General features: G+C 53.6%; 12 protein-coding genes across 12 annotated transcripts; 6 read left to right on the top strand and 6 right to left on the bottom strand.

Annotated features, from left to right (window-relative positions):
- Positions 1 to 27: 27 nt before the first annotated feature.
- J4E92_002524 (uncharacterized protein) lies at positions 28 to 2,709 on the bottom strand (the record flags this gene model as incomplete). The annotated part of the gene is made up of 3 exons (XM_051493927.1): positions 28 to 978; positions 1,032 to 1,960; positions 2,013 to 2,709. The coding sequence occupies 3 exons, from the start codon at positions 2,707 to 2,709 to the stop codon at positions 28 to 30; spliced, it is 2,577 nt and encodes an 858-aa protein (XP_051355606.1).
- Positions 2,710 to 3,226: 517 nt separating this feature from the next.
- Positions 3,227 to 4,277, top strand: J4E92_002525 (uncharacterized protein; the record flags this gene model as incomplete). Its single annotated transcript, XM_051493928.1, has 2 exons — positions 3,227 to 3,388; positions 3,438 to 4,277. The coding sequence occupies 2 exons, from the start codon at positions 3,227 to 3,229 to the stop codon at positions 4,275 to 4,277; spliced, it is 1,002 nt and encodes a 333-aa protein (XP_051355607.1).
- A 1,237-nt stretch (positions 4,278 to 5,514) lies between these two features.
- Positions 5,515 to 7,551, top strand: J4E92_002526 (uncharacterized protein; the record flags this gene model as incomplete). The annotated part of the gene is made up of 2 exons (XM_051493929.1): positions 5,515 to 5,564; positions 5,613 to 7,551. The coding sequence occupies 2 exons, from the start codon at positions 5,515 to 5,517 to the stop codon at positions 7,549 to 7,551; spliced, it is 1,989 nt and encodes a 662-aa protein (XP_051355608.1).
- A 459-nt stretch (positions 7,552 to 8,010) lies between these two features.
- Positions 8,011 to 10,165, bottom strand: J4E92_002527 (uncharacterized protein; the record flags this gene model as incomplete). Its single annotated transcript, XM_051493930.1, has 3 exons — positions 8,011 to 8,987; positions 9,042 to 9,960; positions 10,106 to 10,165. 3 exons carry the CDS (start codon positions 10,163 to 10,165, stop codon positions 8,011 to 8,013), a joined length of 1,956 nt encoding a protein of 651 aa, XP_051355609.1.
- A 688-nt stretch (positions 10,166 to 10,853) lies between these two features.
- Positions 10,854 to 11,828, top strand: J4E92_002528 (uncharacterized protein; the record flags this gene model as incomplete). The annotated part of the gene is made up of 2 exons (XM_051493931.1): positions 10,854 to 10,888; positions 10,937 to 11,828. The coding sequence occupies 2 exons, from the start codon at positions 10,854 to 10,856 to the stop codon at positions 11,826 to 11,828; spliced, it is 927 nt and encodes a 308-aa protein (XP_051355610.1).
- A 357-nt stretch (positions 11,829 to 12,185) lies between these two features.
- J4E92_002529 (uncharacterized protein) lies at positions 12,186 to 12,629 on the bottom strand (the record flags this gene model as incomplete). Its single annotated transcript, XM_051493932.1, has 2 exons — positions 12,186 to 12,290; positions 12,378 to 12,629. 2 exons carry the CDS (start codon positions 12,627 to 12,629, stop codon positions 12,186 to 12,188), a joined length of 357 nt encoding a protein of 118 aa, XP_051355611.1.
- Positions 12,630 to 13,278: 649 nt separating this feature from the next.
- On the top strand, positions 13,279 to 14,814 carry ARO8 (Aromatic/aminoadipate aminotransferase 1; the record flags this gene model as incomplete). The annotated part of the gene is made up of 3 exons (XM_051493933.1): positions 13,279 to 13,363; positions 13,410 to 14,472; positions 14,520 to 14,814. 3 exons carry the CDS (start codon positions 13,279 to 13,281, stop codon positions 14,812 to 14,814), a joined length of 1,443 nt encoding a protein of 480 aa, XP_051355612.1.
- A 251-nt stretch (positions 14,815 to 15,065) lies between these two features.
- Positions 15,066 to 15,735, top strand: J4E92_002531 (uncharacterized protein; the record flags this gene model as incomplete). The annotated part of the gene is made up of 2 exons (XM_051493934.1): positions 15,066 to 15,243; positions 15,299 to 15,735. The coding sequence occupies 2 exons, from the start codon at positions 15,066 to 15,068 to the stop codon at positions 15,733 to 15,735; spliced, it is 615 nt and encodes a 204-aa protein (XP_051355613.1).
- Positions 15,736 to 15,985: 250 nt separating this feature from the next.
- J4E92_002532 (uncharacterized protein) lies at positions 15,986 to 16,584 on the bottom strand (the record flags this gene model as incomplete). Its single annotated transcript, XM_051493935.1, has 2 exons — positions 15,986 to 16,259; positions 16,322 to 16,584. 2 exons carry the CDS (start codon positions 16,582 to 16,584, stop codon positions 15,986 to 15,988), a joined length of 537 nt encoding a protein of 178 aa, XP_051355614.1.
- A 2,229-nt stretch (positions 16,585 to 18,813) lies between these two features.
- On the bottom strand, positions 18,814 to 23,450 carry J4E92_002533 (uncharacterized protein; the record flags this gene model as incomplete). The annotated part of the gene is made up of 4 exons (XM_051493936.1): positions 18,814 to 19,709; positions 19,763 to 19,915; positions 20,324 to 20,649; positions 20,701 to 23,450. The coding sequence occupies 4 exons, from the start codon at positions 23,448 to 23,450 to the stop codon at positions 18,814 to 18,816; spliced, it is 4,125 nt and encodes a 1,374-aa protein (XP_051355615.1).
- A 717-nt stretch (positions 23,451 to 24,167) lies between these two features.
- On the bottom strand, positions 24,168 to 26,279 carry J4E92_002534 (uncharacterized protein; the record flags this gene model as incomplete). The annotated part of the gene is made up of 4 exons (XM_051493937.1): positions 24,168 to 25,405; positions 25,452 to 25,754; positions 25,921 to 26,161; positions 26,232 to 26,279. 4 exons carry the CDS (start codon positions 26,277 to 26,279, stop codon positions 24,168 to 24,170), a joined length of 1,830 nt encoding a protein of 609 aa, XP_051355616.1.
- A 379-nt stretch (positions 26,280 to 26,658) lies between these two features.
- J4E92_002535 (uncharacterized protein) lies at positions 26,659 to 27,284 on the top strand (the record flags this gene model as incomplete). The annotated part of the gene is made up of 2 exons (XM_051493938.1): positions 26,659 to 26,883; positions 26,937 to 27,284. The coding sequence occupies 2 exons, from the start codon at positions 26,659 to 26,661 to the stop codon at positions 27,282 to 27,284; spliced, it is 573 nt and encodes a 190-aa protein (XP_051355617.1).
- Positions 27,285 to 27,435: the final 151 nt, after the last annotated feature.

The following is a 27,435-nucleotide window of genomic DNA, read 5'->3' on the forward strand; positions in this document are numbered from 1 at the left end:
TCTAGGTATAAGGTGAAGGAAGGCAATCTATAAACCCTGCCCCTCGAGACCAAGACCCACTCCAACATTTTGCACTTCGTCTCGGTCTCCCTCGTCATCACCGAAATCTGCTGCCTCGCCATGATCCTCAGCGTCTTTCATACCAGCATCGGCGCCTCCAAACATGCCTCCTTTGTGCTGCTGTCTGCGCCTTGATACATCTTGGCTTCCCTCGGCATCATCCGAATCGTCGAAAACCCTACTCTGCTTTCTTCCCGTAGGAACATCTATAATGTCGCCGCTTGGTCGGAACTCGAACATCGAATTAGGACGATCGTGACTGAATGGCGAATCACGGGGACGAGCTCTGAGGGCTGTGGAGTGTGTTGTGGCTTGCGGCGACATAGCGGACCACCATCCGCTCAATCGTTTTCCCAACGATGGACTGTCGGGGGCGTCTGGCTTCTCAGCAGTGTTTGCTAGATCAGCTGGCGCGTTCTTCTTCTTACGCGCGAATGTAAGACCAAGAGGGAGATTCACGGGCGAGCTAGGCCGCGATGGTCCTGCAGTGGAGGAGGACTCTGATTCTGAAGCTGGGTATAGAGCCTCACCGTCAGGGCCATCGCTTCCAGTGCGCTTGAGCAAGCTACGAAGGTCTTCTTCGCTGAGAGTGTTGACAATATCGTCATCGCGTGCCCCACGAGGTCTGAATCTCCGTCTTCCTTCTTGAATGGCATATTCCAACTTGGCACGATTCGCGATGAACTTCAGCTTGGGGAAAGCCGACTGTTGGCCAACATGTATCATGCGTGCTAGTCGCTCTGGGGTTGGGTCCGTGAGTATATACAAAAAGTCTGAAGGTATGGACTTGGGCCAGATGGTAATGGTTCCACTGAAGCGTTGCAGCCAGAGTTCACTCCAGTCCTGGCCTAGTGGTCGCGGTAGAAGCTCGAGATGGCGAAGCACCTTTAGCCATTTGTTGAGATCGAGCTTGAGATACTGAATCAAATGATTAGCATGCGTATTGAGAGTCCGTTGTGTGGTTGACGTACCTGCTCTGTGGCGGAACCAAGGAAACCACCTCGCCATCCGCGTCCACGGCGATGAGTGACAGGTCGACCAACCGAGCCTCGGGATGAGAAGAAGAAGATATTGATATGAGGGTTGACCTGGCTGACGATTGAAAATCGGACGTTGAAGTGGAGGTTCAGCGCTTTCAGTGGAATGTCCGTCCGGAGACTTCCATCCTTCCACTTGTGTCCAAAAGAGTAGGGTGAAAGAGTGCCGTTCTTGTTCTTTTTCATGAGTACCACTGGGTTGAGAATTCCAGGGACGGCCGCAGATGCCAAAACTGCTGACCAGACAACACAGTCAGGAGCCGTGATGTAGTTGGCTAAGATGGTCGGAGAGTGGGGGTCGGAGGGCACACAGGAGACGTTTAGTATACGTCCAGTCCTTTGATATGCTTCCTTGAACGTCAGACTGCCACGAGTCATCCAGGCGCACTTCTTTGCCCAATCGACGCTGTCGAATCTCGCTCCAGTCTTGTACCATCTCTTTGACCATGTAAGAATGCCTTCGTGGCAAGCCGTGATGCGATGAGCCAGAGCGGGTACGAGCAGTTTCTTGAGTTCGTCGTCGGTCCTCGTGCAAAGCAGTGCAGCCACGAGAGCTCCACCAGATGTACCAGTGATGACTTCAGGCAGCAATTCGGCATCCATGAGAGCCTTGGCCACACCGAAGTGGTAGTATGCAAATGTCGCTCCTCCAGACAGACATAGCGCAGTGCGACCAAAGTTGCTGCCGAGGTGTTTGAACAGGGCGCGCTTGTTCTCTGCATCGAGCTGTGTGGTTTGCAGGAGGAAAGTGAGCGACGTCTCGGCTTCGTCGACGAATTTCTGGACGAGGTCTTTGGTTCCGTAGTACGTCTCGCTGTACAGTCGGGGGTTCTCGAAGCCGACGAAGTTGTTCTTCATGGAGGCTAAATGCGACGTTAGATGTGTTCTGCGGCGTGGGAAAGACGGGGCGCTTACCTTCTAGGAGCGCACGAAGGTCCTCGACAGCCGTGTGTTGGCCTTGTGAGGCTTTTGATCCTGGCCCGCTCTTCTCTTCTGCTTCGGCCTTTTCCCGCAGTTTGACCATCTGCTGGTGTACTCTTGCAATCGTCTTGCTGTCGTAGTAGGCATAGTCGGCCTTCTCCTTCCACGACTCGTTGCCCAGGTATGCGTCGAGTTCCTTTGCGCCCTCAATCCACTCTTGGTAGGATCGCGCATCCTGCAGCCGCTGACGTAGTCTCTGCCGTGTGCCTCGCCATGTGATCCAGTGCTCGTATAGGTATATGTACAGGCGAGTAAAGACGTAGGCGATGCTGAGGAAGAACAGCCACCCCAGCACGACCAGGAGCAGCGGCCACTTGAGTAGCACATAGACGAAGCCTTCGCGCGTCTCGTCCTTGCCGCGTCGCGGGGGCGCCTTGCTCTTCTTGCGCCGCTTGACGCGCTGGTGGACGGGCCGCCAGTCGTTTTGGGCGGAGATGAAGGTTCGATCGGGCGGCAGAGCCGTGAGGTCTTCGGTGGATGGTGAATTCTCAGGCGCAGCGAGGGCTTTCTCGAATTCGATAAAATGGTCTTCTTCGACGAAGTCGTTCGCGTAGTCTGGCAATAGGGTGAAGTCGAAGCCCGTAGAGGAATATGGCTCGGGGCCATCCGTCTTCTTGTCTACGTCAGCCATGGGGGGGAGAGGCGTCGGGTGTAAGTCGCATCGTCGAGATGATTAGGGGAGACGACTCAGGTGATGTCAAATGGGCGTGTTGGCATGTGAGGCTCGAAGCTTCGGGTGCTAGCCAGTACGTCACAGGGCCCAGGCCGCTCGGAACCCTTCCGCCGGTAATGCAGAATTGTGCATCAACACCACGTCTCGCCCACACCAAGCACTTGCCGACCTGCGAGGCATGCGACCTCGATGCAGAACGCTCCAAGCCGTCGCCCGATCGCGAATCCTCCCGCCCCCGCAATGGAGGCCTCGCCGCTGTCTGATGACGCTGGCCATCGAGACGTCTTGCGATGATACCTCGGTCGCCATAGTGGAAAAAGAGACGCGGCACGGCCGGACGACAGCGCAGTTACACTTCCACAAGAAAGTGACATCGGACAATGCCGTCTATCAGGGCGTTCACCCGCTGGTGTCCCTTCTGTCGCACCAAGAGAACCTGGCCATGCTTCTCCATGAAGCTATGCGCTCTCTGCCGATGCGCGATGGAGAGACTTCTCTGGAAGATGCGCAAGCAAGCACAGTCGATCTCGCGACACGAAGGCTACCTGATTTTGTGTCTGTCACTCGTGGGCCAGGCATGCGCAGCAATCTCTTCACGGGTCTTGATACCGCCAAGGGACTTGCTGTAGCATGGCAGGTACTGCGCGAGCTTCTCTCTACGGACTTGCTGCTGATAGCGATACTAGAAACCTCTCGTCGGAGTTCACCACATGCAGGCTCATGCGCTTACGCCACGTATGGTCAACGCCCTCGAAGCCCACATCGAGCCTGAACACAGCGCCATCTACGATTCGACGTCGATACAAACCGCGCCAAAGTTTCCGTTTCTATCCGTCCTCGCCTCAGGTGGTCATACACTGCTCATACACTCGGCGTCTTTGACGGACCACCGCGTGCTGGGTTCTACAAATGACATTGCTGTGGGAGAGTGCTTGGACAAGATCGCTCGTGTAGTGCTGCCTACAGAGTTACTAGAAACATCAAAGAGCACCATGTATGGAGCGCTCCTCGAGGCATTTTCGTTGCCCGATCGCTCCCGCAAGTCAATATCTGGCGACGCATCAACCCATGTAACGAAGCCACCAACTTATTCAGCCAAGACATACTTGGATGCTCATGGACACCTATACAATTGGTACGAAGTTCCGTTGAATCATGAAGACGCCATGCAGAAGAGCGCGACAAAATGGGGCTGGGCACTCAATCGGCCCCTGACTAAATCAGGTGGAGGTGTCAAGATTAACAGTCTTGAGCTGAGCTTTTCAGGTATTACGACAATGGTTGAGCGCATCGTTCGATTTGGTATGGATCCGGTCACTAGAAAATTCAACAAAGTCGAGCGAACGGCGGCAGACGTTAGCCTTGAAGAGCGCATGGACCTTGCACGCGAGACCATGCGCGCAGCTTTTGAGCATGTCGCTTCCCGAGTAGTTCTAGGCTTGCAGACTCAAGAAGATACTCTAGCCGTGCCTGCGGTTGTCATGGCTGGTGGCGTGGCTGCCAACTCGTTTCTCCGGCACATGTAAGTCTGCCTGCAGTAGCGAGAACACATAGTTTCGTCGACTGGGATGCTAACGGCTGTAAGACTTGCGAAGACGCTTTGCGCCCATGGTTATCCGGATGTTGAGTTGCATTTTCCACCGCCCAAGTTCTGCACCGACAATGCTGCAATGATAGGTTGGGCTGGTCTTGAGATGTATGAAGCGGGTCACGTCTCCCCACTCAGCATAAGGGCAATACGCAAATGGCCTCTGGACAAGCTGTTGGATCCCCCGGCGGATGGGTAAAACTTTGACGTTACATACCACGTGCATGCAACACGAATTGTGCGAGCATTTGGACACCTCGCCAAAACACAAAATATCAGCTGGTGCCTGCATTGGGTTCTTCATCAGCCAGGCATGCATCTATCAAGACTACGTCGGCTACCGGCAGGAAAGTATGGTTGGCTTCAAGCAGATGCCACACTGGCTAAAATCTGCCAAGAACGTTATCAGTACGAGTATCTACAAGACTGATCTCGTCTTGTCTAAACATAGATGATCTGGAGCGTAGATGGACTGTATGGTACCCTGGAGTAAGTCGCTACCAGCTTTCACCTTTCCCAATGCGAGTGTTGAAATCCTCGCCTGCCATTTTAGTCTGGACAAAAAAGCGCCAAGCATGTCCGCCTCCAGACCAGGCGAGTACGGTGTACAGATAACGTTTTGAATACGTTGGGCGATGTAGAGCTGGATCCGTCTTATATGAAGCTGCAAGGGCATTGCGTTAGCGACCCCGGACTTCTCGGTTGTTCGCATGCATGTCACGATCACATCAAATATCCAGCAATTAGCCAAACAACGTGCACTTTAATTCTGCCGACGGTCCCACGTTTCGCCAAATCAACGCTCTATAGAGTACGATCTATCGCTATTTTTAGGCCTTTCCAGGTCATGCCACAGCTGTACCCGACGGCTATCTGGATATATTGCGCTGCGAGATCGAAAGCACGACCTAGAGCCCGGAACCACGACTATCAAGCATCGCTAATGCAACGTCTGGAGTATCGCACACGTGCAAGCGATGTTCCGTACGGCACGATGGTGTCTAGGCTCGTATCTTTCATTTACAGACTGTATCGTCGCTTGTGCGGTCAGGCCGGCCAGAATGGTGAGCCGAGCGAAGTCTATAACTCTGCCGTACATTCGCGAAGATTGAGTTGATGCTGAGATGTCCTTATAACCTGTCAATCAATCCTTCGTGAGACTCTGCTGATTGAACATGGCTCCTGCAAGGAATACTGTGCTGGCACTGCTAGGCCTTGCCATCAGGTTAGTCATGTCTACTAAGCTGGCAAGCTGTCACTAACCTTCTTATAGCATTCGCGCAGCACCTGCTGGCTTACAACATCGCCAGATTGGCGTTCTTCCACCCAAACAGAGTGTCTCTTGGGACACTGGCAACTCAGAACCCACCGAAGAGCCACAAGAGCCCGTTGTCCCATCCAAGCCAACTGATGAGATTAGCCTTGGAACACCATCGGGCTGGATCAGCTGGGAAACCACCGGCCCAGCTCCCACAGATGCTCCCGAAGAACCTGAGTACCCGCCTCCAGCCAAGCCTACTGATCAATTCAGTATTGGTACACCGTCCGGCTGGATCAGCTGGGAGACGACCGGGCCTGCGCCCACACCTGCTCCCCAAGAACCCGACTACCCTCCTCCTTCTAAGCCGACGGATCAGTTCAGCATTGGCAAACCATCCTTCTGGGTGAGCTGGGCTACTGATGGGCCCGAGCCAACTCCTGAACCGGAAGAGCCTGAGGAGCCTGATTACCCCCCACCTAAGTCTAGCGATCAGTTCAGCATCGGAAAACCATCTTACAGTATCACCTGGGACGGAGATGGTCCAGGCGCGTCCTCAACGCCAACGCCAGAATCGACACCTACACCGGAACCAACGCCAACGCCAAAGCCAACTTCGAAGTATTCCTCCATCGTATCTCTTCCCCCTATCTGGTCGAACTCCAGTATGACTAGCTCCGCTTCCGTCACTAGTTACAAACCTTCAGTGTCTTCTTCTACCAAGTCTGCTTCATCGAGTAAGATTTCATCTACCAAGAAACCCGGCTACCCTCCATGGAACCCATGGCCACCGAAGCCAACGACGATGAAGTCTACCGCAAAGTCCACTATGACGTCTACTAAGAAGCCAACTTCGACGCCGAAGCCGTCGACGACTGCTAAGCCAACACCTTCCCCAGCTCCAGTCCCCTCAATAACCAAGAGCGCTATCATCAGCCTCTCTCCGCCTAAATTCAGCGTGAGCTGGGACTTGAATAAGAGAAACGCAAAGCCAACTTCTACGACTACTAAGAAATCTAAGACGAGTAAGACTATGATGACAAAGACTAGCACGAAGAAGAGCACTTCGAAGAGCACTTCAAAGAGCACGTCAAAGTCTACCTCCAAGTCATCATCCAAGTCTTCTTCAGCAGCTACAACAACGCCTAAGCCTACATATGCACCCAAGCCCACGCCTACACCAACACCATCTGCCACTCCAAAGCCCACCCCAACACCGACGCCCAGTCCTACTCCCCCTTCCACAACCCCAAGTCCTCCCTCTACTTCCACCTCCACACGTTCAGCAGACATCACCGTAGGTCCACCCAACTACAGCGTAACCTGGGACTACGACGAGCCCGAACCAACAGCCCCTCCCTCGGAAGAAGAGCCCTACCCCTCCGACCCAGAAGATCCATTTCCCGAGGAGCCCTTCCCAGAAGACCCAGAATACCCAGAAGACGACTTTCCGCCTCCCTCCCAACCAACCCAAGCAAACAGCATCGGACTGAACCCGCCCACCGTAACCGTAATCTGGGGCAAAAAGCGCCAAGAAGACGATGCTGCACCTACATCTTCACCTGAACTCCCCGCGGAAAACGAAGACGACGACGGCCCCGTAGAAATCCCCGCTGCACCCGCACCAACCCAACCCAACAGCGTCGGCCTCAACCCCCCAACCTACACCGTCATCTGGGGCAAAGAGAAGAAGCGCGCGCCTGAACCTACTGCCGCCCCTGCCCCCGCTGTAGCTGTAGCAGAGCGAGAAGCCGTGCCAGCGCCGCAGAACAGTATTGGGCTGGAGTTCCCTTGGCAGAGTATCTCGTGGCCGAAGCCTGAGCCGCCGACGTATATCTCGTGGGGGAAGAGGGAGCCTGTTGCGCAGCCTACGGCTGTGCCGAGGGCGAGGGGGATGGAGACGGTTTATGTTAGGGGGAGGGGGGCTGAGGCTACGGCTTGGAAAGGGGAGTAAGTTGGGGGAATGGGGGTTAGGTGGGTGGAGAAGAGTTTGATTGAGTAGTTGATAGGTGTGTATGTGAAGGTCTGAGTGGGAAATTGGTGGATGTAGCATACATACCCTCGCTGATGTGTTTTCTCGGTATCCCGAATTCATCTTCTTTCCTCATGACTTCCTTCATCCTTCAGCTCGCCATGGCGCAATTTGATCATTCATTCTCCCTGCTCCCATGTTGGATGTACTTCCTTTCAATTCCAATGACGCAAAACTTCACCACAACACTGGCAGACCCACACGTACACGCCAAGGTCAAGAAGTATCATAGACATTACTTGTTTACATAAACCAAGGCAGAAGTACCCAGAGCTGTTGTACAAAATCCTAATTTCAATGCTCAAACCGGCAAATTGAACCACGGCAATAACTACGACCTGCGCCTAATCGCAACCAGTTCCAAGAAGACTGTGTTAGTGTCTACGCCCCCTGGCTACGCACCTGAAGCTTCTTAGGCTTCTTCTTCGCTTTCGGCTCTTCAGATGTCGTAGAGCCATCTGGCTTCTCATCCTTCTGCGCAGGAGCATTCTTCTTATCCGCCGCATCACCATCTTTCTTAGGTGCCTGTTTAGTCGACTCCGTTTTCTTCAACTCCGGCTTCTTTGGTGCTTCCTTCTTCTCCGCCGTGTCGTCCTTCTTAGGTTGTTGCGCTTCTTTAGGCTTAGATTTCGTGTCATCTGCCTTGTCCTTCTGGTTCAGCTTCTTTGGTGCTTTCTTCGCTTTGCCAGATGCGACGGATGAGGCGAGGTCTTCGCCTTCTTGGACGTCTTCGACCATGAAGTTGGCTGCCATGCATCGCCCGCCGTTCTGCTTGCCTACGTCCATGGGGCAGGCGCTGAACACTATGACTACGTCTCGCTCAGCGCGGAAGCGGACGTGGCAGCGTTTCTTGCCCTTGGGCTCATCGACGCTGAGTGTCACGCCCTTTGTGCCTGCGCCGTCGCTGTGAGATGTACCTTCAGATTGCAGAGGCGCATTCATGAAGAGATGAAGGGGTGTCGGTGCGATGTTGACGGAAATATCTGCGCCAACTGCTTTTGGGCCTTTCAGTCCTGCCGTCTCGTTGATCTCCTTGAGTGCGAGGACGAGGTTCTCGGCACAGCTGCCATGTTCCGCTGGCTTATCGACACCGAGAGCAGCGTATTGGTTCGCGTCGCACGCCGCCGTCAGTGTATCGTGCGCACCAGGCGAGGTGTCTTCGACGAGGGTAACGATCGGGTTGCGCAAGTTGGTCAATAGCTCGTCATCGACTTCGGGTACGAGTTTGTGCGAGGCAGCGCGCGTGTGGGGAAGAGAGAGGTACTCCATGGGAGGTTGCTCGTAGTTCGAGGGATTCGTCGAAGCGTAGGCGGAGTATACAGCGTAAGCTGAGGACGCGTACCCTGATCCAGTTGCAGCTACACGGTGTTAGCACGGATTCTTATAACGTAGCATCTTGCTCATAGACTTACCGGCAATAGTACCAGCCCCCACAGGTGTCTTCGAGAAATCGTACAACTGCTCCGCATAGCTCTTGTTCGGATCGCGGTTATGGCTCGACTTGAACGCGCTCACGACGGATTTCGAGTCAGGCACGTCGACATTCGGTACGTAGCTAGAAAAGCTCTTTCCAGTCGGCAAGTATGAAGACCACTTCTTGGTGTTCTCCTCATTCTGCTTCTTCTCCTGTTCGGGACTAGGTTTCTGCTCTGCTTCCTGCTTGCTCGCTCCACCTTTGCTGCGGTACGGGATAGAAGGGAGGTATGACGCCCATGTGCGCTTGTTGGGCTGCTTTGACGATGAATCTGTGCTTTCGGTCGTCTTCTCGTTGTTGGGTGTATCGGGAGCCTGCTCGGGCGGGTCCTCAGCAGCTCCTTGCTTTGATTCGTCGGCCTTTTCTTCTGTAGATTGCGTTTCCTTTCCATTGTCGTTACCATCTGCCTCCTTCTTCGGCTCCTTCGCCTCGTCATCTTCTCCTTTTGTCGCCTCTGTAGCTTTCTCTCCCTCTTCCTCAACAGCCTTCTTCATCTGCTCTGCTTCCTTCTTGAGTTGTTCGTCGTCCAGTTCCTTTCCTTCACCCTCTTCGCCGTCTCCATCGTCAGGCGGAGGTCCCAGACTAAACGCCCACATACTGACTACCTGCTTTCCGTAAGTGTTGATGACCTTGATTGTCCGGCCTCTGGGCACAAAAGTTGCAACGCCGTGGCGCGCAGGTATCGTTTGTAGTTCACCAGACATATCTTCGGTCGTATTGAACTCGTGCTGGTCTTCTTTGCCTTTCACCTTCTTCTTGCGCTGCTTCTCGACGGCCGACAATACAGAGATGAGCGCAATGCCAGCGAGCGCGCGACGAGAGGGGACTTGAGGCGCCGTGTTGACGACTTGTATGCGCTAGTAGCGCAAGCAGAGAAACAGGATACCTAGGTAGATGGATAGTTGGTAGACGGCCGTTAGTGTATCTGGCTGCCGGACGTTGACTTCAACAACGAGTAGTGAGGTATGGAGCGTCTACCATATTCACGGATCGGTGACGTACATGGTGCACATCATCGCGGTTTGGAGCGCGCGATTCGTCCAGAACGTCGGCGGCGAGCATGGAACCCCATGTGCAACGTCCCGCGCGATCACCTTGCTAAGATCGCGGATGACGCAGCGTGGTGGAACCCTGTTTTGAGATGGGAAAAGCAACGGACGGGACGCGGTTGCGGTTGCCCCAGAGCTCGCTTACGCTTGTAGGTTTGCAGTAACCTTGGAATCGCCCGTCAAGTGCTAGCCCTACACGCGCTGCTCATGCTCACTATCCTTATGTGCGCTTCCTGGGTGCCTGTAAGATAATGCGGCTTTCTCCAATCCCTACAGCGGTAAGGGGTATGGCGCGTCTGTCGAAGCGCCCTTCCAAACATACTCGCGCTTCGCGACCTTTGGGGCAAGAACAACCTTAAGTGGTGATTATATTACACTATTATTCAGACACGATCACCATGGTATCTTGAACTTGACCGAAAGCATGATTCCGTTCTCGCTTAGTGTGTGTGACAGTACTTGGGTATATGTTTGACGTTTGCGGCACAGTGCAGAAAGCTGCATGTTCAGAAGACGTGTCTGGACGCCACAGGCAGAAAGATAATTTTGTACGACACCAGGCGCATTTTGCATGTATTGGTATGCACTGTACGACCCCGCATAGATGGCGCGTAATCTCTCAAAAGGTGTATAGCACAATGCCTCCCACATGTACCTACCTAGGTAGCTAGGCACTTCAGAGTTATTCGGAAAGTGCGAAGATGGGTGATCCATCAGAGTCATGTTCCTTTGAGGAGTAAGTAGGTAATACCAGTCACTTTACGTGGTTACTGACAGTGTATAGTCTCATCCAATCGAAGCTGTTCACCTTCTACATTGGCAAAGAGAAGAAAGAGTTCGTTGTGCACTCTAAAGCGGTCGCCGCGATCTCATCACATTTTCATGCACTTGTGAACAATGGCATGATGCAGTCGCAAGAAGGGTCCGTAGAGTATCCGGACTTGCAACCGGATGACTTTGCGCGATTCGTTGAGTACTCATATCGTTGCGATTACACTGCACCATCTTGGACCTTGGATGAGGGAATTGTGAAGATCAACGAGACGAAAGAGGCCACCAACGATGTCGAAGACCCTCTACCACCACTGCCAGGTCCAGAACCACTAGCATACGAGGAGATGGTCTCGGATCCCTATAGGGGGTTGACCAAGTCTCAAGCAAGAAGGGCCAGATTGCTGAGAGAAGCAAGCGTAAATTCCAACCAAGCGACAAATGCTCTGCGCCAGAACTTCCACGGGCGCGCATACCTCACATACAGCGAGCCAAAGACGGCAATGCTTGAGCGCTTCCTGCCCACAGGGAATTCCGCGCCAGAACAAGATTTCACGCCTATCTTCTTAGCGCACGCACGTCTCTATACCTTTGCCTGTATGCGTCTCATCGACCCTCTCAAACGCCTAGCTCTACACAAGCTCCACCAAACCCTCCTCAAGTTCAAGCTCTACGATCGACGAGTCGGGGACGTGGTCGAATTGGCCAGATACGCATATGATAACGGCGAGGACAGGAAGCCCGATGGATCCATCGAGGATCTCAGGAAGCTGGTGGTGGAATACATAGCCTGTGAAGTGTCGACCATCGGGAAGCATGAAGCGTTTGCTCCTCTGTTGCAAGAGGGCGGAGAGTTTGTGGTCGATTTCTGGCGCATAATCGCTAAGGAGAATCTATCTTTGTAGAGGAGGTTTAGATTCCAGTAGAAATGGTCATCTCATTTGTCTTTAGATGCGAAACCTTCTCGTGAGCGTCTTGTCTTTCATGCTACGGAAGCCTTGTCGGTGATAATCCCATTTATTTCTGTTCTTGAACGCTTATTCCCAAAGTCGTCAATCTAGCGTTGCCCAGTAGTGTTGCGGCAGGGGGTAGATTGTCCGTTGCTGTACATCGTCCAAGCAGATGGCATAAGCCCGGAGGATGCGAGTGCCTGGCCGGATTTCGTCCCATACTCGCATCCCCTTCGATGCCTCAGTATGTGCAGCCCCAAACAATAGCGACGGCTCTGTGTGTTTGCATGATCATGCTTTCCATACAATCGCTCAGGGTGCCGTCATGACAAATGCTGTCATAGCTTTCACCGCATTACCATCGTGCGCGCGCAACAGCTCCGTAGCCTTTGGCTTTGTAAGTTCGAGTTCGGAGACCTGTTGTCCAAAAGTCAGTCTATGCCCAATGATTCCAGTATGTCTGCGCATCCATCTCTCTGCGCGTTTATTCCAAGGTGAACGTACCAGCAGGTTAACATCGGCTGCCTCGATCTTAACATTCTTCTTCTCGCCCTCCTTCTTGTCCTTTACATTCAGTCCCTTCATCGCCTTGTCTAGTGCCTTGCCATCGACTTCTTTCTTCGGCCCATTCTCGCCTTCTTGGGGCGCGTCGAGGGTGGAGAGGGCGGCGGCGGCTTTGCGGTCATCGGCTGTGCTCGTGGGTGCGTGCGGGTCGGCGGCGCCTTCTTGGACGGTGGAGGGCTGGGGCTCGGCCATTGTGGATGTCGCGAGTAAATTGATGTGGCTTTGAAAGCTGACAGAGCGCAGAGGGGATATAGAGGGCTTGTACACGCGATGGAAGATGGAGAGACGATGACGACAGAGGATTGGAGAGCTGAGGGTTGTGGGGTAGCTAAGGATTATGGAAATGTGGCCAATGGGAAAAGAGAGTGGCCGCCATTGGTCGAATTTATCGAGTTATGCACGCTGTCAATTCCTACATTCTGGCACAAAACCTCGCATCAGTAAATCTTACCTACGAATACCAACACAGAAGCGGCGACATACTCGCTGCACGTCTATTAGCATACTCAGGGTAAGTTTGCTGTGTTACGTCATGAAGTATTGCGCACGCAGTCCGCTTTTCGTTGCAGATTTTGTACCTTGAGTCATGTGTTTGCGTCCTTTGCTCACGTCTCCTTGCAGGCGAACCCTTGCCGAACTGCCATATTAACAAGTGACTCAAAGGTGATCTTCCGTGTCGCAACTAGACAGTCTCAAACTAGCACAAGAAGCGTACTTAGGTACATCAACTGAAAGAGAACACACTATGGACAACGAAGGGCACGCAAAATTAACCGACTACGTTTCCCAATTCATGGCAGCAACTAGTGGCCAAACACAAACACAACCAACTTCATCGACGATGAGCGCAAACTCAACACAACTGCCGGAGAGGCCAAAGCAAGAAGCTGAGACAGATGCCAGCTCTCAAGAATGGTCGCCAGCTTGTAAGAGGGATCATGGACGCTCAAGCTGCTGTACTAACGATTACAGCCTGGAGGTCAAAGCCCATCAAGCAAGTCGTCACATATGAAGACCAAGCAGCAGTATCCTCTGCGCTGACCAAGCTATCGAGTCTGCCGCCAATCGTTACACCAACAGAGATCGCGCGTCTCAAGGCCAGTCTCCGCGATGCTGCACTTGGAAAGTCGTTCCTGTTGCAAGGAGGTGACTGCGCCGAGTTGTTCTCCTACTGCGCGGACAACCCGATCGATGCAAAGATCAAGCTTCTGCTGCAAATGAGTTTGGTTTTGATTTGGGGTTCAAACAAGCCCGTCATTCGCATTGGCCGCATAGCCGGACAGTATGCTAAGCCCAGATCAAGCCCGACAGAGATGCTGAACGGCAAGGAAGTCCCTAGCTTCCGTGGCGATATCCTCAATGGATACGATCCTGACGCTCGAAGAGTTGACCCTGAGAGGCTGGTCAGTGCCTACTTCCATTCGGCGACGACACTGAACTACATCCGTGGACAGCTAGCAAGTGGTATTGCTGATCTGCACAATCCTCTGGACTGGGAATTGGGTCACGTTCGGGACGAGGAACTACAAACCAAGTACTCGAAAATCGTCCACAGCATCTCTGACTCGTTGCGCTTCATGAAGACTATTGGGGCGGACACATCAGGTCAGCTGCAGACTGTAGACCTGTTCACCAGCCACGAAGGTCTCGTTCTGGAGTACGAGCAGAGCTTGACAAGGAGACTCAAGCACCCTTCAGGCTACAAGCCTTCCCAGGCCTCAAATGACGGCAGGGGCTGGTACAATACCTCTGCTCATTTCATCTGGATCGGAGACCGAACTCGTCAAATCGACGGAGGCCACGTTGAGTACTTCCGCGGTATTGAGAACCCTATTGGTATCAAGGTTGGTCCTTCCATGAAGAACGACGAACTGGTAGAGCTACTCGACATCGTCAACCCGAACAAGGAGATTGGCAAGATTACATTGATCACGCGATATGGTGCGGACAAGGTTGAGTCGATGCTTGGAGCGCACATTGAAGCTGTCAAGAGCAGCGGACACGTTGTAGTGTGGCAGTGCGATCCCATGCACGGGTAAGTCGTCTTGATATGCAATCTATCATCCACTAACGTGTCGATAGCAACACGCGCAGCACGCCTACTGGCATCAAGACCCGCTCTTTCAACAGCATCTTCTCTGAGCTCTCATCGGCGCTCAAGATTCACAAGCAGCACGGGTCCTTCCTCGGTGGCATGCATCTGGAACTCACCGGCGATGCAGTTACGGAATGCACTGGCGGAAGTGAAGGACTTGTGGACGAGGATCTAAGCCTGAACTACACCACATACTGCGATCCCAGGTTGAACGAGAAGCAGGCGTTGGAGTTGGCATTCCTGGTCGCAGGACACTACCGTGCCGACGAAAAGCTCCTATAGGCTAAAATAGCCCTTGGTAGATTAAGCATGTCACGATGTGTTCGAAAACAAAATTACGATTCGTTGTAGCCTTCGCAAGCATCGCCCAAAGTAGTAAACCCTTTTCATGACGCGGGAGATCTCCACTACATCATCAGAGTGGTCCAAGCTTCACAAAGTCCCATACGTGCATCTTATCTGCCCCCCCGTTATCACCACACATCTCAACATTCTGCAACTACCCCACACTCGACGTATTGCCAACAGAGATAATGGGCTCTTCGGCTTCCAAAGGCGCAAAGGCGGCTGGCTCTGCTGCTCGTAAATACCCTACCAGAGCCCCTACGAATACTACAACACGGGCTCCCGCGCCTTCCGCACCCGCACAGGATCCTATAAAGGGACCGACTGTCCATCCCGAGGTGCAGGCTACTGGAGAGAAGACCGAGGGTATGTGTTCACACGCTGTCAGCACATGGGGACACGACACTGATTTCTAGTTTAGCTGTTTTACAAGATGCCCGCGACCCTGCCTTTGCATCGCGCCTGAGCAGTCTTGGTGCTGTTCAACCGAACCCTCATTTTTCGCCTTCGTCTGCCTCGCAATTCGACCCTCGCCGCAATACCTCGCCGAATCTTCCCTCCGATACGATGATGCAATCGCCACCGCAGTCTGCGTTCCCCGACCCGCGCAATAACCCTGTCCTCCGGGTACTGGAGGCGAGACAACGGATAGCAGACCAGGCGGAAGACGAGTTGCGAGACGTTGGTAGGAGAGGGTTCCAGGGAAGAACGTATGTGGATGCTGGTGTCATAACGTTGGCGATGATGAGACGGAGCAAAGGAGAGCCCGATGCGAGGATTGAAGACGCATTGGGAATCAAGAGGGGGAGACTGAGTGTGCTGGGCAAAGGCACGGTGGAGGCCGTAGCCTTGGGTTGAGCGGGCGATATGAAAGACGTCACGACACACGACATATCTGAGAAAGGCAACTTGAGCGGCACCGAACGGCCAGTCGAGATCGAATTCGACCTGCAAAAGAGCGTACATATGTACATACGAAACGAGAACGAAAGAAGACTGTCAACACCAAGCTCAACCCTCCCAACCGATGCAATGCGTTACCAAGTCGTTACCCAAACGCCAAACCAACACCGGAACAAATGCAGGAAACTACCAATTTTGTGCGCCATCATGATTCGTCGTGGTCGGCGTTCTCGTGGATGAAGTTGTTCATCGCCATCAGCGCCTCTTTCAGACACTCTTGGTCAACCTCGAGGCCGTCGCGCAACATTTCGTCGTAGCCGATGCGGACGACACCGCCGGTGCCCATACGCGCCCGCTTCTGGTTCCATCTCCGAGCGACTTCCCATCGCTTACGGGTTTGTGTGAAGGGCGGGCATGAATCGGCAATCTCCCTACTCTCGCGCAGGACCGTGAGGGCGTTGAGGACGTTGAGGAATATGCTACGCGCAACAGTCAGTCTCTACCTCGATACAACGCAAACAGTTTTCGCTCGACAACATACCCTTGTGTAAGCTCTAGGTCATGATCCCATCCATAGGCCACGGTACTGAAGCTGTTCCCCTGTGCCACGATATCCAAGAATATGAACAGCGACTCTTCCACACTTATGTCGGTAGTAATAGTTGATGCGACATTTGCGAGGATCCAGTCGGAGAGTTCGAAGAAAGTCTTCTGGTCCATGTGCGCGAAGCCGACGAAGCGCTCCGGAACGGTGAACATGAGCGACATGGCACGTCGCGCACCCATGGCCTCTATACAATCCATTTGGCCGGGGAGATGTGAAGTGCGTCGAGAAAGACCGAGACGTGTGGTTGAAAGTGGATGTGTTGATGTGCCGGCAGCGTGCCCAGCTGGTTGGTTGGTGGGTGGGTGGTGATGGAAAGCGGAGTCGGGAAGACGTCAGGTGAGAAATGAGGAGTAAGGCTGAGAATGGATGATGAACAGATCCAGCTGCATGCAACACTGCGGATACCGGCAAGAAAGAATACCCAATTCCAACAACACAAACCCCCTTGGTTACTGCAGTTAATTATTCCGCGGAACAATTCAGACAAAAGTGACGAGCGAGTCTAGACGCCTCAGGAGATCAGACAAGGTGAGGTTTGGCAGAATGGCTTGCTACCCACGTTTGCTCCAAGCTTTTGTTACGCACCGCCAGCTGAAGGGCAAGTGAAGCGCGCCATCATTTGCGCGAGTTGGACAGTGGGGCCGTTGTCCGTGTTGCAGCACCTACCTGGGTCCTGCTGATGCGTGAAGCGTCGTCGTCTGACATGTGAAAGTGGGTGCACGCTCCAGCCGCGTACAATGACATCAGCATCCAATCACACGGGGTGGATCCAGACCTCGTTGCGGCATGCGCGACGCCGGAGATGAACGTCTCCGTGGGCTTTTGTTCCGCCGTCTTGCTTCTTTCATTTCATACGTGGATAGTAGTATTGCATCCTCCTTGTATGTATGTACTGCTCCTCTCACTGACGCAGCAGAAAAACGCGTGCCGAACTACACACCACACACACCACCACAGCTTGAATCCGCGGCGTGGGCGCGAAGGTTGGCCGAGCGTGTGGCTAGTGCAGCAACGAGTGGGTGGAGCACCGGTTGCGGAGCAAAGAGGCTAAATGTAGCAGGTGCGTTCCCTTTCTGGTGCAAGCTTGGCCCGCGTCTGTGTCTCGGGTATTTTCGTTGCTTCCCATGTTCGGCTTCAGATGCGCATCGGAGCTAAGGGGGGTGGGTAAAAAAGAAAGACGTTTTGTTGACGTAGGTCGACGGAGATGTATGTGCGTAGCGCTGCCTGTGGATGGGAAATCATGGGCTGGGCTATGTGTGAAGACGCGTCTTGCGATGTATCAGGTTCAAGACATTGCCCAGCCCTGAAGATGGATGGTGGAGCTTCCACGTGATGTTCATTTATGTCTTTACCCGCCTCTTCTTTACACCGGGCTTAATCAGGTGCGACACCACACACACACACACACACATTTCCAATCACAGCATCTCCGCTGCATACCAAGTCTTACAAAGATCCATCTCACCCATGACATCTCGCCGTTTCCACGCGTTCCTGTCGCATCTCCCCAATCTCAACTACTACTCTAGCCAGGCCTTCCCCGCCCCACTCTAAACCTTAAACGCATCGGCTGTCTACAGACATACCTGTAGCACATCTCGTGCGTGGGTGCAGCGATCCGCACCGGAAGAGGCGCAACGCACGCACAGCTTGGGGCGTTTGGTAAACCGAGTATGCTGAATGCCAAATTACCATAGATAGGAGGATGTGCGCACAGTGCAATCGCAATCTCAACAGTTGTGCAGGCACACGTATCCATCGTAGAAATATCGATCAAAACCAACGTTTTTGCTTGTTCCCGCTGAGCTTACTTACCTATCACGCCTGTGCATCAATCCCACGTCTGGATGACACCTCCAGTCTCCGGTGCTTATTCCCCCTCTTTCCCGCTACCTAAGCGTTCGATTCGATAGTCTCGGTCTCGAACGAATGTCGTTTGCTTTCCCCCGCTGTTGCAGATCGCTGGGTGTGGTTGGTTGCACACTAGATGGGTAAGCATGCCGCCCGGTACTGGCTTGCAGCTTTTGCGCGGGTCGCGTCCCGGAGATTGGTGCGGCCGTTGGGTTGGGCTGGCAGCGATGGATTAGGGCAGTGGTTTGGTAGGGGGTGGGAGAGGGGGTGGCTTTGGTGTTGCGGGGATTTTACGAGTCTCTTGTGATGCTGGAAGTTTGCGTTGCAGCTGCTCGTGAAGTGGCAGGGGTTTGTAAGTAGGTTATGCAAATTCCATCGTTGAGGGTGCCGACGCGTCTTGCGCATCTCGACTGCTAACTTCACAGGCACGTACAAGTCTTCTGTAATAATATCTTGCTTGAAGCAATATACAATGGGGTATTAAACACAAAAATGAACACCAACCAGACATCCCACTCACATCGTCCCTCTGATCCTTCTACCAATGTACAATCTCAGCTACTGGCGCAGAGGTCTCACTCATCATCGCTGTTAGCAATAATGGGTCGTTTTCTCTTTCTACCAGCACCTGGTCGTGCACCACCCAACTTCGACTTCTTCTGCTTGACCGCCTGCTTAACCGCCTGCTTGACCACAACCACCGGCGCCACATCCGACGCCCTCCTACGCGGTCGACCCGGCCCACGACGAGACCTCGTAGATCGACCGGGCGGTTCATCATCCTCGGAGGCCGGCTCAGCCACATCTTGCTCTTCGTCTTCTTGAGTATCTGGCAAGATGAACTCGTCGTCTTCCGCCTCCGTGTCCTGGACGTACAGACTAGTCTGAGTGCTCTGCGACTCAATGACAGGGGGGATTTCGGGGATTTCGGGGTCGCTTGCCTCTACATCCATGCCCGTATCTGAACCTGTGGACTCGTTTCTATTGAGCCCTCCGCGCTTGGACTTTCGCACTGCCTTGCGTCCGGGTTTGCTCGTAGCTGCCTTTCGTGCTTGAAGTGTTCCAGAGCGCCTTCTTGTGGCTGGCTCCACGCCGCCCTCTTGCAGCATGGCCTCTTTCCGCTTCGCGGCTTTTGCCTCTCTGGCTTTTGCTGTGGCGGCAAGGATACGTGAGCGGTCCTCGATGGGTTGGCTCAGACTGGTGAGTGACTCCCTTTTCTTCGTTTTTTGCTTGGTCTGTTTGACCGCGACGATCTTGGCATTCGGCTGTTTGAATTGCTCTGTCTTCTCCTTGGGATAGTTGTAGTTGAAGAACAACTCAGTACCTGCCTTGATGTCTCTGGTGGCGAAGAGCGCGATGCGAAAGACTGTGTTGCACAGCAAGTTCTTGGGGCCGCAGTTTGTGTACTTGTCGTCGGCATTGTTGATGAAGCGTAGTTTATTACCCATGTATGTCGCATCAACTTCCTGCTCTACATTTTGGTGTTAGCAATCTGATCCGCGTGAGAGCAAAATAGGAACTCACTCGAATTCAGACGGAACAGATACATCGTCTTCTGGTAGTCGTATATCGTCACTCGGCGATCGCCTTCCTTAACCGAGATGGCCTCGCCAGTATATTCACCAATATACTCGCCACTCTTGATGTCCTCGCCCATATAGAGTCCAAAGCCATGTACTTCCGAATGACCGAGCAATGTTTTCCGAGGAACACCCCTCTGTATTGCAACATTACAGCAGGTGCGTTGAACCACTTCATCGTTATAACGATTCACCGGGTCAAGGACTTCAGATGCTCCGCAAGAGCCACAAAGGTCTGCATCGCACTCTCGGTTGAACTTGACGCAGAGACATGTCTGTGTAAGACACACGCGCTTCCCTGACGCTGTTGCACAACTGCAACCAGGATAACGTCGATTGCAAGAGTGAGAGCACTTGCATGTTTTCTCACAATTGATGCCTTCTCTGAAGCACCGGCATTTCGCGTTCTCGCAGCTGCCTTCGTGCTTGCATGGGAAAAAAGGCTTCCTCTTCTCCCAATGTTGCGTTGTATCCTGGTTCAGCCACCAAGTGCTATTAAACTTACCAGGTGGCGGTTTCGCACCTTTGGGAGTAATCATCTCCGTCTCTGAGCAAGACTCGAAAGCGCTTGGGTTTGCAGGGAGCTTATAGTTTATGACCTTCTCAATGTCGGAGTCGGAGTCGAAATGTGCGGGCAAGGGATCGCCGGGTTCGTTCTCATCGTCGGTGTCGTCTCTGCTAAAGTTCGACACACGGCGCGGAGTTTTGTTGTTGGAGCCTCGACGACTGGTATCATCAGTCGCCTGTGTAGCGCGTTCTTCGTCTTCCGAGTCCGTCTTCCAGGAATCCTCGGGTACTTGTCTAATCTCGCCATGAAGAAGGCAATCGTGTCTGTCAAGAAGGTTAGGATTTCGGCATCAAAATTCACGCATTGGTACTTACTGATGGCATGCTCTGCACATGATCTTTTTGTACGTTGAGTGCTTGGAAGACTGCTCATGTGCAGACTTCTTCCGTATGAGACTCTGTACAGCTTTGGACTGTTGAGCCAGGTACCAGATGCTGAATTCACATTCTTTGAATACCGCTGCAGAAGCTGTTGCCGCAAGTCTCAGAGCACTCGGGATCGGCTCTTCAAGCTGTGCGACGAACTCTTCCCACTTCTTGTTGTTCCGGTCAAACAGAATAGCCTTCTTCGGCTCACCGTCTCTCTCAAACTCCTCAAGGTGATATCGTGATCTCTCGAGGAGCTGTGCTTCAAACTGCTTGCTTCCATTTAGAGAGTCATTGATTCGCATAATGTCTTGATCCGGGGCCAATAACCAAAACAGGATATCGTTCCACGTGATGCCTATCTCAGACAGGAATGCTTCGATGGCTTTATCGTAGAACCGGCACTGTTCCTTGCGGAAGTCTAGCGGCCCCTTCTCGTCATGCGTCATCTCGTACATATAAGGAAGCGTGTCCAGCAGAACCTCGCGACCACGGTAGTCTTCGTCCTGGAAATAGGGTGTTGCGAGTAATTTTGACTCATTGTCTTTAAGAACGTTGTTCCTCAGACTGACATACTCTTTGAAAGGAGGAATCTTTGGCGCATCACTCTTGTACTTTGTAGTGGGCACGGCTAAGCCTGACTTGATCACTGTATCCTTGGGTTTGGCCTTGATAAATGTTTCCTGACTCATATCCACGAGGCGCTTGGCGTTGGCTTTGTCGAACGGCACTTGTATAGCACGCATGTTCTCAAAGGGGGACGTCTTCTGGATGTACTTTTCGGGCAGGATAGGCTGTTGTAGACGCCTCTGCTTACGGGACCGGGCGCGTAGGTCTTGTTCTTGAAATGTTCTCTGATTCCGCATCTTCGTCTCCATCAGGTACGCATGTAATTCGTGTCGTGCCGCCACATGACGTTTCAAACACGCTTCTACAGCTGAGCGTGTAGTGACGAGCACATCCGCTTGCAGTGAGAGCTTCTTGCTTGTCCTACCACCATCGTTCTCGACAGGCACCCGAAGGTGTTCGGGTTGGATGGTTGGATGAGTACTGACGATTGTTGCCGGAGCTGGTACATCTGGAATCATAATTTCGGGGACTGGCAATGGCGCCTCAGAGGGCCGGATCGGCTCTGCTGATGCCTCGACAGGGCGCAGGGCAGTAGGGGTAGCAGAACGGGACAGTAAAGGTGTCGAGCTAATGGCACGCCCCGGTGCAGGTTCGCCTGCCTCATCGTGAGGTGGCGGTGGCGGCGATTGTGTCGGCGTTGTGCTGCGTTCCACAGGACTGGCATCCCTGACGGATTCTTCCTCCGTCTGCGCGGGCGCGCTATCAGCAATGATACTAGTATCTATCGTTGGAGTTTTGCTTTGGCTACGACGTGTTACCACAGGCGACCCGGACCTCGACTTACTCGAGCCCAGGTCGAGAGGCTTGTAAAATAGTTTTGCTATGTCCGGGTGATCAGCCGCAAACTGACGCGGTGGTCTGACAGGCAGCTGTGGAGGACCCGAGGTCACATCATCTCTTCGTCTCACTGACTTGATGGCTTTCTGTTTCTGCGGCAGTCTTTGTATGGCTGAAAGGTTTGGCTCAGGCGACTTATTAGGCAAGGGGATAGTCATGCTGCCGCTATCATCGTCCGGTGTTGCGTCGTCCGACTCGGGAACTACATCTCTGCGACTGGCAGGGGCTTGTTCTTGTGGGTTCTCAGAGACATCACTGGCCGGCTGCGCCGATGGGTCTACGGTATTGTCCAAGACGGGTGCGGTACGGTCAGTTGAGGCTCCGAGGGCCGATGTCGCATGGTAGGTAGGTTGAGGGGAAATATCCTCATCTATCAGTATCGCTTGAGTGGTAACACTCGGTTCTGTCCTTGGTGTTGATGCGGCTGACGGCGAGCGGTTCAGCGGCGTGACCTTGGGGACTTCCGCACTTGGTCCCGCTCCTTGTGTGACTGATGATCGAGGCAGGTAGCGTGGTTGATAGACTGGGTTTGCTGAAGATTCCCTGGAAAGCTCCGCACTTGGTTCTGTCACTTGCACCACTGATGAGCTAGGCACAAAGTGTGAGTGATGAGTCGGCGTTGTCGAGGGCTCTGGAGGCCCCGAGAATGGCCCCGCTGTTCGTGCAACCGACGATTGAGGCGGATGATGTGAGCTATACGCCGGAGTTGCTAGAGATTCCATGGGGAGAGAGAATATCCGACTCGTTCTTTTGGGAGACTCAGCAGGCTTAGCTCGCTCAGGAAGCACAGCTTCGTGACGCGTAGTAGGCAAAGGAACGAAACCCTGTGGTCCCTGAATTGGACGTTGATTCACCCTAGCGCTTGTACCTGATTGTGTTGCTTGTCCGGATACTGGCGCTTCGTCTTCATCGATTGAAAGATCAACAATCTCAACAGACTTCGTGGATGACGACGTCCGGTCTCGCGGTTTGTTTGTGAGATTGCTGTCCTTCGTACTACTATCTCCTCCAGACGTGTCATTGCTCATGTTTTTTCCGTGTCTTTGTTTCGTTTGTCTCCGTGCGGCGACCTCCTTCCATGCAGCTGCAGCTTGCTGCGCGTCGGAGATCTCCTCAAGCCCATCTTGGTCAAGCGTTTGGCGATGGCGCCGTCGCACTGTAGGCGCAGGAACATAACTAGGCGGGTCGTCATCCAGAGTGAAGGGAGCATCCAGAGACCCGTCAGGTTTCATTGTTGATAACGCTGATGCGGGCTTGCCGGCGCCAGTCGACAAATTTCCGCTCTTTCAATAAGGTCATGGGAGGCGGGTCCAGATAGAGATGGCAGAAACTGTGGTCATCTGTGGTAGATATCAAGCGGCGTCGAGTGAGTGAGATTGTGGATCGTGTTGTGCCGACTGTGAGGCTTGATAGGCAGGTTGTGCCCGTCGCGCTAAATCTACGGAACGCGTCGGCACGTGGCTTGTATTACCCCTGCATTTACCTAAGAGGCAGTGGCTACTATTTAGCCCCACTCGACGCGACCTCACAGGTAGAATTGCCAACACAAAAGTCAGAGTCAAGGCTCAACGCTCTGCACAGTGGAAGAACAACGCGGGGTGTGCGACAGTAATTATAATGCATTAGCGAGGGGCTTCCCCTCCTGGCCTCAGCCCAGCTCATCAACAAACGACAACATCGTCGGTACATGATCTATCACAAAACAACCCAATCTGCCCTTGGACATCCGACATTGAGCGGGCTCCCGACGCCCCTTCCAAGAAACCGATATACACAACTAGCCTTGCGCAGTGCAACATGATTATGTCCAACCGAGTACGTAATGACTACAGCGGCGAGCGATATAGAAACGCCATCCCTAATGAAAATGCCCGTTTACGAGTGCATGAATTGCTCTTTGAGCTTCTTACAGTCGCAGTCTACCGTTGACCCACCATCATGTCTTGACCCTAGCCAAGAAAGTTTTGCTGCTGTTGCTGTCCAGGCCGTGGAAAGACACTCGTTGTAGGTACCTGATCCAGGCTCATTCCGCCCATCGTCCCTTGGCTACCTGTATTCTGCCAACCCTGGCCCGTTTGCTGGTTGACAAAAGCGCTCTGTCGGAAAGGATTGGTACTGCCTGTAGCGTTCACTGTCAGGCCACCCTGTGGGGATGCGGCACTCTGCGGCGAGGGCTGCCGTGCAAATGGATTTGTGCCGGTTGGAGTCGGCTGTAAAGGCTGCTGCTGCATCGGAGCAAATGGTGATTCTTGGATGGGTGACATGGAGTAAGGTGGAGAATTGATGGGTGATTGTGACTGCGAGAAACCGGTACTTTGTTTTGCGAATGGGTTCGTGGATGACCGGTTGAGCGATCCTGTGCTGGTAGGGCTAGTGAGCATCTTGGGTTCGGCACTGGGCAGCATTGACTGTCGGAACGGGTTTGTTGACGTTTGTTGTGGTTGTAAGGGTTCGGCAATTGTAGGAATCTGCATTTGCTGCTGTTGTGAATAATCAGGCATACCATTCTGTGGTATTGAAGGCATGGTATTCTGTACGCCGAACGGTTGAGGCGAGTAGCCTCCAAAGCCTGCGCCTGTGAATTGTGACTGGAGCGGGGGTGCCTGCATCTGCGGCGCCTGTGGCTGCTGCATCTGGAATGGATTGGTGCTCTGGCCATTCTGCATAGCAAAGGGCTGTTGCTGCTGTTGAGGAAATCCCGTCTGTTGTGGAACCTGGAAGCCTGTTTGTTGGGGATACTGCTGCATCATGGGCTGCGTGGCCATGGTCTGTTGGTTGTCCTCGAGTGATGCAAAGAGGTCAATCAAGGGTGCGCTGGAGGAGGGTTTCGAGGCTGCTGCTGGCTGCTGACTGCTCGTATTGTTTGAGGGTGCATTCGCCGTGGAAGGCTTCGTATCCAAGGGTTTGCTAGCGCCATTGGTGGGCTTGCCCCCGTTCTTCTTCGCCTCCTTCTCGGCGATGTACTGTCGTCGGTTGATCTCGAAGTCCTTGTCGTTGAGATATTCTTCCAGGGATGCTGCCAGACTGGTAGGAGCATGCTTGATCTTGGGGATTTCCAGTCTTGTCGAGTGTTCGTGCGCTCTTGCAAGACTAAGGTATTGGACGACAGCTTCGGTCTGCTTGACGAATGTGCGGTATACTGCCAGCGCGCGCGTTGCGTCTGGCTTTGACAGCTCGAAATAGTGCTCTACTTTATCAATACCCTGTAAACCAAGAAGACATGTTGGACTCACCGAGTATGTTGATGGTGCCCTCGTTCATAACATGGAAGAGTACCAATAAATCCATCGTGAGCAATCGGAACGCTGTCATGGTAATCTCGTTTTCTGGTTCGTCGTCGAAGGGCTGGCACTTGAGCAGTGATCTGATCTGGTCCTGCACACTCTCGGCTTCACGAAGAAGGCCTTTTTCCACGGTCAGCCGCTTAAGCCGCCCCTCGCCGCCGCGCACGTAGTCGACCTTGGTGGCGCCATATTCGATCGCACGTCGCAGCAGGTATTCGGAATAGGTCCGGATGTTGTGGCCCTGGGTCTGTACTATTGCACGCAATGTTAGCGCCTGGTGTATGCCCTCTGTTGCAGTCCAAATGACATCCGTCTCAAGATACAGGGCATTGGGCGACGCGGTTGCTGCCCAATTCATGCCCGTGTTGTAGCCACATCACCCTGGCTGGGCGGCCCGGAAGTGAATCTCAAGACGTACCCTCTGTAAAATGGTTGATGGCCAGCTTTCTGTGTGGGTTCTGCGCCAGGTATTTGAGCGTGACCTCGGGCTCGCCCTCTCTTATCATGAGATGTACGATGATTAAGCTCTTGAATACGATGGTCCATGTCGAGTCGCGTAGTCGGTTCGTGAGGGCGCGGAAGATCTCAGCCACGCCTGCCTCGCCGGCATGCGTCGCGACGAGGATGTGCTCGACATACTTGGATTTGGGCGCGGCGAGCTGTATCGTGTGTTAGTCCTGCGTGATGGCGCATGGGGAGCAGCCGGAAGGAGCGAGGGCGCATAGCTACCTTGATCTTGGTGCCGCCCTTGACACTCTTCTCGAAGGAGCTGGCCATGAGTTCACAGGTGGCTGCCCGGTTGGGCCGCGGGCTCGGTGGTGCCGTGTAGCCGTCGTGCTGGCGGTGGGTGCGGGTGTCGTGGCCGGGTGTCGCAATGGCTCGGGCGGTGCTAGGAGAGCATTACGGCGCGGGTGAAGGATAGGAGACGTCGCGTTATCAATAGAGGAGAGGGTGGCCCGTAGATTGCAATCCGAGGAGCATGTCCGTTATTGGAGTGGACCGGGGTAGGAGGAGTGAAGCAGGGCGCATGGTGGAGCTTGCGCTTGCGTCGGGCTTGCTGCGAACGATGGATCGGCGGAGGAGCGTCATCGTGTCCCGCCCACGCTCCCCTCCCAAACACTGAAACTTTTCCCACCACGCCGCCAAACACGCCGCCATGTCTGCCTCACCCCCACCCGAAGAGCGCGAGAAGGCCGACGCCGACGCCCGCGCAAAGGAGCAGGCCGAGCAGGCAGCCCTGCCCTACAAGTGGGACCAGACCATCAAGGACCTCGACATTGCCATCACCATTGATGGCAAGTACAAGGGCAAGGACCTGGACGTCAAGATTACCCGCAACGCGCTCAAGGCCGGCATCAAGGGCCAGGAGCCTTTCATCGACGTTCGTCCTTGCTTGTTCCGCCCAGCAGAAGCATGTACTAACGCTTTGTCCAGGGCGAGCTGCCTCATGCCATACGCGTCGACGACTCCACCTGGACACTGACCTCCGTCGGGTCCCAGAAAGAGATCTCCATCCACCTCGACAAAGTTAATCAGATGGAGTGGTGGGCCCACGTCGTCACCACAGCGCCCAAGATCGACACCTCCAAGATCCAGCCCGAGAACAGCAAGCTGGGCGACCTCGACGGAGAGACACGCGGCATGGTGGAGAAGATGATGTTTGACCAGAAGCAGAAGGAGCTAGGGAAGCCGACGAGCGACGAGCAGAAGAAGGCGGATATCCTGGAGCAGTTCAAGAAGCAGCATCCCGAGATGGACTTTTCAAACGCGAAAATGGGATGAGGACAACGAGATCCTGAGATGAAGATTTATACCCCCAAGAAAAGGTCGTCAGACAGATAGGCCAAAAGAGATATTACACAAACTATTAGCATACTTGCAGTTGGGGTCATTGCATGACTTTGCCTTCGTGCCGAGAATGACATTCATGAAC

The sequence above is a fragment of the Alternaria infectoria genome (genome assembly GCF_024043175.1).
Source record: "Alternaria infectoria strain BMP 0036 chromosome Unknown scaffold_3, whole genome shotgun sequence".
Classification (NCBI taxonomy): domain Eukaryota; kingdom Fungi; phylum Ascomycota; class Dothideomycetes; order Pleosporales; family Pleosporaceae; genus Alternaria; species Alternaria infectoria.